Source organism: Equus przewalskii, chromosome 5, assembly GCF_037783145.1.
Source record: "Equus przewalskii isolate Varuska chromosome 5, EquPr2, whole genome shotgun sequence".
NCBI lineage: Eukaryota > Metazoa > Chordata > Mammalia > Perissodactyla > Equidae > Equus > Equus przewalskii.
Genome location: NC_091835.1, coordinates 20,436,477 through 20,448,615, shown reverse-complemented (window position 1 = coordinate 20,448,615; position 12,139 = coordinate 20,436,477). Strand labels below are relative to the sequence as shown.

At 42.3% G+C, this 12,139-nt stretch overlaps 1 protein-coding gene across 3 annotated transcripts in view; it reads right to left on the bottom strand.

The window, feature by feature from the left end:
* Positions 1-12,139, bottom strand: part of LOC103567365 (UDP-glucuronosyltransferase 1-6) — an 88,586-nt gene that overhangs the window by 59,037 nt on the left and 17,410 nt on the right. The window contains exon 1 of one of the 3 annotated variants that reach the window (XM_008544000.2): positions 209-1,172. The exons of the other annotated variants lie outside the window; for them this stretch is intronic. Within the exon in view, the coding sequence (XP_008542222.2) occupies positions 209-1,069 (861 nt within the window). The 5' untranslated portion in view covers positions 1,070-1,172. Of the gene's footprint in view, positions 1-208; positions 1,173-12,139 lie in introns of those variants that run through there. 3 annotated transcript variants of the gene reach the window in all.

Below are 12,139 nucleotides of genomic sequence, written 5' to 3'. Positions count from 1 at the left end.
AAAACCTCAACATCATTCAAAATCCCTGCCTGAGACCTCCTTCATGTCCCTACTCCAAGCCTGCCATCTCCTTCTAGATGCTGGTTCTTCCAACAGCCACCCCAGGGGACATTCGGCTCGAGGAGCCAAATGACAGGGAAGACAGAGCATGTAAAAACAATGTTTACTCACATAGAACCAGGCACTCCAAAAGAAATAAACCACCCACCTGAGGCAGGGTTCCCTCCTTCTTGCAGTTGACCCCTCCAATGAAGACCATGTTGGGCATGACTGGTCTTGGATACTCAAACACAAAGTCGTATCTTAACAGCCAAATGGAGACCTTCCGATATAAGCTGGGTAAGTGCACATCTCTCTTGAGAACATTCCATGTGAGGTCTTCATACTTGGAATACAGACAGTAAAATAGGTAGTCCTTCAAGTAATTAGCGAGGAAGTTGGCCACACGTTGGGGGAAAGTCATCTGGTCTGAGAACTGGGTGAAGCACCTGGGAACGTAGGACACGGGGTTTGGGCTTCTAGTGAACGCAAACTCCAGGGAACACGGGAAGCCCCTGAAGAGGTACACGGAGGGCAGGCCCAGGTAGTCAGCCAGGATCACCCCACAGGGTAAGGCCGGGTCTGTGAAAAGGGCATCGAACTTGCTCTCCCTGAGGAAGCTCAGGGTCTCAGAGTGGTTCAGGAGGCTCTGGCAGTTGGTGAAGTACATGTTGATAACGATCATGTTATTCCTATACTCAGTCTGAGCAGCATTTAGGAGCCATCTCTCAGCAAAGTGATTCTTTCCAAAAGAGCGGTAACGGCTCACCATCTCTTCCTCGTCGTAGGGCACTGGATAGATTCTTCTTGTGTAGTATTTCGATTCTTTCAGGAGCAAATTGACTTCTGGCACCAGCACCACGATGTCATGCCCCTTCTCACTGAGAGGCTCAATTATGTCCTTCATACTGAGCCAGTGGCTTCCATCCTGAGGGACCACCAGCAGCTTGTCACCTACAGTCATGCCCCACAATGCTAAGAAGAAAACCCCTGCAGAAACTCTCCAAAATGCACGGAGAAGGCAGGCCATGCTAGAGGGAGTGCAGGTAGCAACAACAATGACTACTTACACTCCCAAACCGCTGGATTCCCTCCTAGTGACCTAAACAAACAGGCTACAGCTTTCCACAGACATGCCTACGTCTCCTGACTCTGAATTTTGCCCTTTGATAAGAAAAAACCTAAATTAATGTTTAACCATTTCTAAGCACACAGCTAATTGGAGCCAACCAGGCATCTTATCAACTTTCACCTGATTCTCGGTTTATTTTTCTCTTCATCTCCATCAATCTGCCTCTCCTTCTCCCCAGTCAGTCACAGTTTAAGGACAACTGGAGAAGCCCCTGCTGGCACACCCAGCCCTCTGTCCTGAGCCCCCTGGATTCTGCAGCATCGGTGAGGACATCCTTAGATGAACAGCCCTCAATGCTCCTCCATTTCCTTGTCACCTTTTCTCAGAGCAGAAAGGAAGTGTTAACAGGGGCTCTGAAGTCAGGAAGTATTGGGCGAGGGAAAGGGATAGAGGAGGAGGTAAAAAATTAAGAAGGGAAGGAAATGTAGAAACACAAAACAATGTGATGCATCAGGTGACAGGGCATCTGATGGGAGCGACTCAAACACCCAGCAGCTGAAAGAAAAAGGGGGCCCTAGTATCAGACCCCTGACACCTGCAGAACACTTCCTGGTCAAAACAATCTCCCTTCATCTTAGTTTCCCAGGGTCCCTGTAACAAAGGACCGCACACCGGGTGGCCTGCACGAAAGAAATGTATTCCCACAGTCCTGGAAGCTGGAAGTCCGAGAGGAGGCACGAGCAGGGTTGGTTCCTCCTGAGGGCTCACAGGGAGAATCCATTCCAGCCCCTCTCCTAGCTCCGGTTGGTTGGCAGACCATCTTTGGCTTTACCTGGATTAGAAACATCACTCCCTCTCTGTCCTCATGTTCCCCTTCTCCCTGTGTGTGTCTGTGCCCAAATTTCCCCTTTTGTAAGGACATCAATCATATTGGATTAGGGCCCCTCCCCACAATCATCTCATCTTTCTTAATTAAGGACGTAGCGAATTTTTTTGAGGAACCTCCACACTGTTTTCCACAGTGGCTGTACCGATTACATTCCCACCAACACTGCGCAAGGGTTCCCTTTTCTTCACATCCTCACCAGCACGTATTATCTCTTGTCCTTTAGATGACAGCCACTCTGAAAGGTGTGTCGTGATCTCTCATTGTGGTGTTGATTTGCATTTCCCTGATGATTAGTGATGCTGAGCATCTTTTCATGAACCATTTGGCCATTTGTAAGGCCAGTAATATCTGATACCAAACCCAGATGAAAGCTTCCAAAGAAAATAAAACTATACACCAATATCTCTTACGAATATAGATGAAAGTCAACAAAACAGACTGTCAAACCAAATCCAGTAGCAAGTAAAATGGATTGTGCATCATGATCAAGTTGGAATCGCAAGAATGCAAGGTTGCTTTCATACTGAAAATTAGCTAATGCAATGTGTCATATCAGTAGAAAAAAAGACAAAAACCACGTGTTCATCTCAACAGGCACAGAAAAAGCATTTGAAGAATCCAACCCCTATATGATAAGAACACTCAACAAACTAGGAAGAGAAGGCCATCTCCTCAATCTAGTGATCTGGGCATCTATTAAAAATCTCCAATTAAACTGAACGGTGAAACACCAAATGCTTTCCCCCTAAGATCAGGAATCAGCATTACACTGGACTTTCCCACCAGGACAGTTAGGAAAGAACCACAGATAAAATCATTGAGATTGAGGTGGGAGAAGCAAAGCTGTCTCTATTTGCAGATAACGAGATCTCAGATACAGAGAGTCCTAAGGAACCACTAAAAAAAATGAGAACAAATACAAGTTCACCAAGGTTGCAGGATACAAGATCAATATACAAAAATCAACTGCATTTCTAGAATTGAGATTGAGAAATAAACCCTCACATTTACAGTCAATTGATTTTCCACAAGGATCCCCACGCAATTCAAAGGGGAAAGAGATCTTTTCAACGAAGGATACTGTGATATACATATGCAAAAATGTGAAGTGGGCCCCTTACCTCACATCATACAAAAAAATAAACTGAAAATAGAACACAGACATAAATGTAAGAGCCAAAACCATAGATATTAGAAGAAAACAGGCATAAGCATTCTTTTTTTTTTTAAAGATTTGCACCTGAGTTAAAATCTGTTGCCAATATTCTTTTTTTTTTCTTTTTCTTCTCCTCCTCAAAGCCACCCAGTACATAGTTGTATACTCTAGTTGAGAGTGCTTCTGGTTGTGCTATGTGGGCCACCGCCTCAGCATGGCCTGATGAGCAGTGTCATGGTCGTGCCCACAATCCGAACCAGTGAAACCCTGGGCCATGAAAGCAGAGAGCACAAACTTAAACACTCGGCCTGGGGGCCGGCCCCAGGCATAAGTCTTCTTGATCTTCAATTTGGCAATGGTTTTTTAAATATAACATCAAAAGCACAAGCTACAAAAGAAAAAATACATCAGTGGTATTTGATCAAAATTTAAAACTGTTGTGTTTCAAAGACACCATCGAGAGTGAAAACAAATCCTACCAAGTAGAAAAAAAACATACACCATATATCTCTTAAAGTGTGTCTATTAGAATATAGAAAGAACTCTTACAACTCAGCAACAAAAATCAAACGACCCTATTTAAAGAATGCACAAAGAATTTGAACACATATTTCTCCAAAGATAAAGAAATGCCAACAAGCACAGGAACAGATGCTCAAAATAACAGTCATTAAGGAAATGAAAATAAAAACAATGAGCTATCACTTTATACACACTAAGATGGCTATAATAAAAAACATTTTAATGGGAAATAATAAGTGTTGGCAAAGATGTGGAGAAACTGGAACCCTCATACAACACTGGTGGGAGTGTGAAACGGTACAGCCACTGTGGAAAATAGTTTGGCAATTCCTCAGTAAATTAGACATAGAATTATCAGATGACCCGACAATTCCACCCCTGGGTACATACCCAAAAGAACTGAAAGCAAGTGTTCCAACAAAAACTTGTACACAAATGCTGAGAGCAGCACTATTCACAATCGCAAAAGGTAGAAACCCAAATGTCCATCAACCGACGAGTGGATAAATAAAATGTGGCCTGTTCATACAGGGGAATATTGTTTGCTCATAAAAAGGAATGAAGGACTGGTACATGTCACAATGTAGATGAACCCTGAAAACATTAAGCTAAGTAAAGAAGCCAGACATGAAAGGCCACATATTGTATGAGTCCATTTACATAAAATATCCAGAATAGGTAAATCCATAAGGACAGAAAGCAGATTGATGGTTACCAGGGGCTGGGGGAGGGGAGAATGGAGAGTGACTTCTAAAGGGTATGGGGTTTCTTTTGCGGGTGATTGAAAATGTTCTGAAACTGATTATGGTGATGGTTGTACAACTCTGAATATACTAAATACCACTGAATTGTAAACTATAATGAAGGCATTGTATAGAATGGGAATTCTATCTCAAGAAAGTGGTTTTTAAAAAATACTCACTTTATCTCATTCTCCTAGAATTATCTAAATTATTGATCACCAAGTTTTATTCAGAGACTCATGTTGAAAAGCTTCTTTAAACCCGACTATTGTAGCATTTAGCCAGTCATTAGATAATTACTTCTTAACACAAAGAGCTGTTAAAATGCTCAGGATGTCTGTTAATCTCCAATATAACCAGTCATAAAGATGGACACAGGGTGTTGAAAGAGAATCAAACCGTTGAAGGCGTCATAGACATTGGCCCAAGTCATGTCTTTTTTGAAAATGCTTACTAAGAATGATTTGACATTTGGCGGTTTTGTTCCCACGACATGCAATCCTCTGTTTACAAATAAATGCTGAGACTGCAGCCGGAGTGAGTATTGCTTGTAGACACCCCTGTCAGGAGACAAAGTGAGCTCAGAGGCAAAACCCCCTGCAGCCCCAACACCACCCAGCTCAGGGCCCTGCTGGTAGAGTCACTGAGACTCACTTGGAATTTATTTAAATCACCGTTTTTCACCACCAACATTCGGGACCAGAGAATTCTTCGTCAGGAGTGGGTGTGTATTTCTCATGCTTTGTAGGACTTTTAACAGCATCCCTGGACTCTACCTACTAGATGTCAGTGTCACCCCCTAATTGTGACACCAAAAAGGTCTCCAGATGTTGCGCCCCAAGAAGCAAAGTCCCCCCCATTTATGATGATTCCAGAAAACAGGAGAAGAAAACATGGGAACAGAAGAGCTAGTATTGGGGGATTGGCATTGAGTTATCCAGGAATGCTCCCCAAAGAATTTGACAAGAAAAGCATGTTGTCTTTATCACCTCACAGAGTGAAGGCTTTAGCCTGTACTGGGCTAAGGTCCAGGGAAGAGAGAGATAGGGCCACAGTCTCCTCTCAGTCTACACAGCACTTTCCCATGCTGCCCATTTGATCCTCAAACGACCCTGGGAGGCGTGAGCCAGAGGTTGTTCGCCTCATGATCAGATGAGGAGGCTGAAGTCCGGGCTGCATGGCCAGGAGGAGGCTGGTTGGATCCACTGACCCAGCACTCAGCTTCCCATCTTCCCTTACTAGCCTGTGTCTTTACAGGTCTGGAATAATGGGATCAAACAGTGCCTGGAAACAAGTGACCTCACGGTGGGAGGGTGACAAGGGAGTGGGTTCTTATCCTGCCCCTGCTCCTGGCTGCAGCCTGTGGCCTTAGGCAGCTCACTCAGCTTGCCTAGAAACATCGCTTTGCTCGTTTACATGAGAAAGTGGGGCTACCTCCTGTCGGAGGGGCTCCATCCTGTTACTCCAGCCCGAAGCAGCCCTGTGCATCTGTGTTGCATTCACAGTTTTCCAAGTTCTCCCGTGAACTGGATCTTACCTTCCCACCACTACTTCCACAGTGTTCCCACATCACAGATGGAGAAAGGAACACTGGGGGGTGAGCCACCTGCCTCGGCCACACAGCTGAGTTCCAAATCCTGTCTTTTAGCTCTTACTCTCCTAGTGTAATGGGGACGTGCAAGGGATCCCTGGGGGCAGCAGGGCAGGGAAAGCTGGCCTTTCCCCACCCTAGCTCAGGAAAGGCTGATCTCTCCATCACTCCCTTCCCCAGAGCAGGCTGGGCAGAGAGGATGTGCTGGTCCAGGAGCCTGAGCTCTGGCTAGGACGTGCCTCCAAGGCCCTGTGTGACCGAACACGGAGAGTAGAAACCAGTTCTCTGGAAGCCGTGAGCAGTTCTCTGCACTGCAAGTGGAAGACACGGGCATTCATCTCTGAATTCCTTTCTTCTGGATAAACACTCTACTGGCCCTTCTAAGAATGAAATATGAAGGTAAACTCTCTTCTAAAATGGACATATTGGAAACCTGAGCCTCACAAGAGGAAATGAAGTTATCCGTGGGACAGATGGGTCTCAACTGTGGAGCAAGAAGGACAATGGAGAGTGTTCCAGCATCTGGCCTGGGTTGGAGCCTCCATGGGCAGAGGGAATGGCACCTGGGACAATGTGACACCAGCACAACTGCTTTGGGGGCAGGTGACAAGGTGCACAGGGCTGGAGAAGACACCCTGGGCTGGAGAGAAGCCGGGATAAGTGGCTTCAGAACATCTGGAGCTGCCCCATGGCCCACCCCTGAAGGTCTCCCAGTGGGAACCACCAGCCTGGTGGCCAAAGGGCTGCTCCAAGGGCATCTTGGGCAGAAACAACAGAAGAGCCCTGTGAGTAGGTTGAGTGCCTCCCTGGGCAGACGAGGCGGGAGGCGCCGTGGGCAGAGGTGGGAAGTGATCTGGTTTACTCTCCCCCATGGGCGAGGCTGGGAGCCCACAGGTCCCCAGAGAACGGGTTCACTTTCCTGGACCCCGAGTCTTAGCAAGATGCAGGGAATGTTCACCAGCCCTGGTTTTCCAAAGACTCTGCAGATTTTCAAAAGAAATATATGAGCATTTGTTTTAAGTTACGCCAATAGTTACCAATAAAACATTTCCTATTTGATTTACGTAACGGATCTCAATGTTTATTAATTTGAAAGTTTTGGATTATTTCCGAAATTAAACGTATTTCAAACTTTTATTGTCTGTTTGTGTTGTGTTTACCTTGTGTATTGCCTGATCACGCTATTTGCCTCCTGAGGAGTGGCGTTTGTTTTTGATCTATAAATCAGGGTTTCATTTTCTCTGACGTATGATGCATGTTCTTCTTTTAAACGTTATTGAGATGAGCTCGTGCAACAAAATTAACCATTTTAATGGGAACAATTCCCTGCCGTTTAGGACATTCACAGTGTTGTGCAACCACCAGCTCTAGATGATTCCAGAACATTTCTATCACTCCAAAGGGCAGATTTGTCTTCGAGGTCTTGAAATGGTTTGATTATCTGACCAAAAAAACACTTATTTTTGGTTGCTTTATAATTACAATTACATGGGGATAATTACATTTGTACAGAATGTTCCCTGAGCTGACACGTTGAAAGACAACTGAGATACAAATGTCAGTCAAGAACAGAGAAAGGTTCACGGTGCCCACAAAGTACGTTGACTGCCGTCTCATCTCAACAGGACTAAACGCAACTCTTTTTTGCAAATATACAACAGTTGGTCCCAAACTACCAAAAATCCTAATTTTTTCCTTCTTATGCCAAACGTTTCTTATTACTCTTTTGCTTATTAACTTCTTGGTTAAATTTTCCTTACACACAGGTTTTCTATTCCTGCCCCATGCTCCCTGGAACCAGTCCACTTATGCTCATCCCCCAGCCCCCACCACCCTTCAGAATGACTCCAACTGTCCAAAGGGTCAACAAGAAATGGGCAGGTGTTCAAGGAGGGTGAGAAGGGTCTTTGGGACCTACTGAGGCTTCCTCTCTCAAGAAAAAAACATTCAACAAGAGGATTCTCGTGGGAAAGACGCAGTGGTCTGAAGCCCTTCAACAGTGTCAATACTAAAACAAAAAAACCCAAAGCTCACAAGTTTCTATTTTCCATGTAGCTCTGTGCCCTCTGCCCCACGTGTCAGGAGGGCATCTAGAAACACCTGCCTTAGTCAGAGGTCAACACACCTTTTCTACAAAGGGTCAGAGAGGAAATACGTAGGCTCAGCAGGCCACACACCTCTCTGTCACCTGCTCTTTCTTGTTGTTGTTTTTTTTTTTTTTTTTTTTTAAACACGTGGACACTATCCTTACCTCTGGGCCTATAACAATAGCTCTCTGGGCAGATTTGGTCCACCAGCTGTCATTTGCTGATCCCTGGTTTAGGGCCCATGGAAAATGCAGGGCACAGATGTGGGAGAAGGATTTTGATACTGACTGTCCTCTTAGTTCTGCATCCTCTTGGTCAAAACTTCACCTGTTTTCTCAAAAGATACTGTAGGATTTGGACTGAAGCTTCTAAGATTCCTTCTATGATTTTCTGGCCACTTGCCTGATTACCTAGCTAAAGCCATCTCCTGCTATTGATGTCACGAACCCTGTCTCCATTCAAAACCTCAACCTCATCAAAACCTCTGCCTCATATTTCACATACCCCTTAATCTGAGCTTGGCATCCTCTTCTTGCTGCTGGTTCTTCAGATCGCCATCCCAGTTGATAGCTCGAGGAGCCAAATGACAGGGAAGACCGAGTGTGAAAGAATGATGTCTGCCCACAAACAACAGGGGCAATCCAAAGAAATAAACCACCCCCCTGAGATAGGATTCTATCCTTCTTGCAGTTGACCCCTCCAATGAAGACCATGCTGGGCATGACTGGTCTTGGATACTCAAACGCAAAGTCGTATCTTAACAACCAAATAGAGCCCTTCTGATATAAGGCGGGTAAGTGCACATCTCTCTTGAGGATATGAGATGCAAGTTCTTCATACTTTGAATACAGACAGTAAAATAGGAGTTTCTCCAAGTAACTAACGAGGAAGTTGGCCACACGTTGGGGGAAAGTCATCCTGTCTGAGAACTGGGTATAGCACCTGGGAGTGTAGGACACTGGGTTTGGGCTTCTGGTGAATGCATACTCCAGGGAACATGGGAGTCCCCTGAAGAACTGGTGCAGCCACTATGGAAAACAGTATGGAGCTTTTTCAAAAAATTAAAAACAGAAATACCATATGACGCAGCCATCCCACTACTGGGAATCTATCCAAAAAACTTGAAGTCAGCAATTCCAAACATCCCCATGCACCCCTATGTTCATTGCAGCATTATTTACAATAGCCAAGAGGTGGAAGCAACCTAAGTGCCCATCAACTGTTGATTCGATAGGAAGATATGGTATATACATACAATAGAATACTACTCAGCCATAAAAAAGAATAAAATAGTTCCATTCACAACAACATGGATGGACCTTGAGGGAATTATGTTAAGTGAAATAAGCCAGATAGAGAAAGACAATCTCTGTATGACTCCACTCACATGTGGAAGTTAAATATGTAGACAAAGAGAACAGATTAGCGTTTACTAGGGGAAAGGGGAGTTTGGGGGGTGGGCACAAAGGGTGAAGTGGTGCACACCTGTACCCACAACGTGACTGACAAACAATAATGTACAACTGAAATTTCACAAGGGTGCAAACTATCATAAACACAATAAAAATTAAAGAGAAAAAAATATGAAATAAAATACACAGACTCAAATGCAAGAAACTTTTATATTTAACAAATGCTTTACTGTTAAAAACAATGCTTTTAAAATTCTCAAATTATACCTAACAATTGATGATGTATGTATATGTGTGGAAGGGAATTGTGCCTTTTGTATGTGTTATCCACCAGCCATTTGCTAAACAATGGCGTCAACCAATTTGCGTAATATTTGGAACAAGATACATTGTATATATGTGTATTAATATTTCATAATGATAATGCATTTATGTGTATACACCTATAAATTCATCTTCTATGCTCTTAATTCTAAATTGCCTGCAATTAAAAATATTGATTTAATAAGTTTTTAGTAAAAAATAAACAGCCATTATATATAAATTATGTATCTTTTCCTTTTTGAAGGATGAAAATGTGACCATAAGAGAGAAGAAATCAGGATGTTTATTTTCTCATCCTCTAGACAATACGATTATGAGGAATCTGCCACGTGGCAGTTGTGTAGAATTTTACATCTACTGCAGAGAAAGTTAACCTGGAGGATGTGTATCCTACTGCTGATTCAGCCTGAAAGGGTTTTGTGAGTGTGTGTGAGTGTGAGTGTGTGAGTCTGAGTGTGTGTGTGTGTGCTATTTGTTTTGCTTTAAGGAGAAGCTACAAGTCTTGACTGTGTAGCTGGGACTTGTTTTAATAAAAAGCAATAAATGAGCATTTTATTACTTGTTTCTCTAAATTCTGTGAACAGTAAAAGGACAACCCAAAATTTCAGTTTTAAATTACTACGCATTGTTAAAAACATTATTATTATACATAACAAAATATGCAGAAATTAATAGTAAATAATTCAACACACGAACTGAAGTCCACAAATAACTTCTTTTATTAAATCTCCATATTTTCTTGGATTCTTAGGTTTTAATACGTGGGGTATCTTATTGGATCCATGATGCCAAAGAAAACAGTTTGGCCTCTTCTCTCTGAGTTCTATCAAGTAACTTAAAAGGCGGAATCCAATTCATAATACACAAAAGGATTCCAATTGCTTCTTTACCTGAATACACACAATATCAATAGTAATCTTTCAGATCTGGAAAGTGGGAATATACCAAATGATTAATAACCAGTATTTAATTTCATCATGTTAATATTTTTGTGTTTGCCCCAAGGTTTAAACATTAAAATACTTCAGATATAGTTGATGCTCAATTTTTATTCCCCTTTATTCTCTTTTCTCGTCCTCTTCTACACCATGTCGATTAATGGGTACTCTGTATTAATTCTTTAACAGATTTATGCAACTCTTATTTATGTATGTATCCATAAATAATATACTACAGTCTTCTGAATGTTTAAACTGACATGATTGGGAACACGTTCTGTGTAATAGCTTGCCGCGTGCTTTTTTCTGGTGCAAAAACATATTAAGATTTCCCTTATTTATGTATGCAGAGCTGTCACGTTTGACTTTATCGCTACAGAGTGTTCCATTCTGGCATTAAACAGGGTGTATTATCCGGTATGCCAGAAACGGGAATTTAGAGTTCGACCATGATAGAACAGACATTCTTAAACATGTCATTTAAAAAGTGAGTATGTATTTGTTACAAGTAGGATTGCTGCTCGAAACTTGCACATCTTAATTGTGGTAAATATTGCCCAACGACACTCCGCAGCGCGTAGACTGCTTACACAGAGAACAGCAGCAAAGGAGCATTTCATCCCTTCACGTCTTTATTCAGCCTTTATGGTAAGATTTACGTGCACTAGATTTTCTAAGGCAATGAGCAGAAAAAGAGCAGCTTATTCAGGTTTTAATGTACAGTTTCATAATGAGAACTTCTCGGACGTATTTTTGAAGTAGTAATTGAGGCATTAATTTTTCTGTTTACGAACGGCCTGTTCAGACACTTTGCCCATATTTTTCTTTTATGTTAATTTGTTCTCATAGTTACGTTTTTTGTCGTTGTTGGGGAGCAGGTTCCGCTGCTTTCGTCATTTACATTGCAAATATTTATTGCTCATTATTTGACTTTGTGTGAGGGTACTATTCTTTTTAAAAATTTGTTTTAATGATGCAATGAAGTGTTTCATACTGACTATGTTATTTATAACCTATGGAAAGAAGATTATCTTCAAAATGTGTCATAAAAAAGGGTTTCTACCTTTCCTGTAAATAATGATAACATTCATTCACGTTTGCCTAATCACAAAGGATAGCATTCCTTTATGTGCTTTATTTATCACTAATGGAATGAGATAATGAAACAATGCTGATTAAAAGGGATAATCACTAAGCTTATTTTAAATTGACTTTAAAGTTGGCTATAATAGGAAACAACTTATTAAATTGTGGGTTACAATACTTTAGAGTCATGTAGAGTGAATCTAACATGCAAATGACTGTGACGCAGACAAGCATGTACGTTTTAAACATGCAGACAGCACCACTGAGAAAAAGCAAAGAT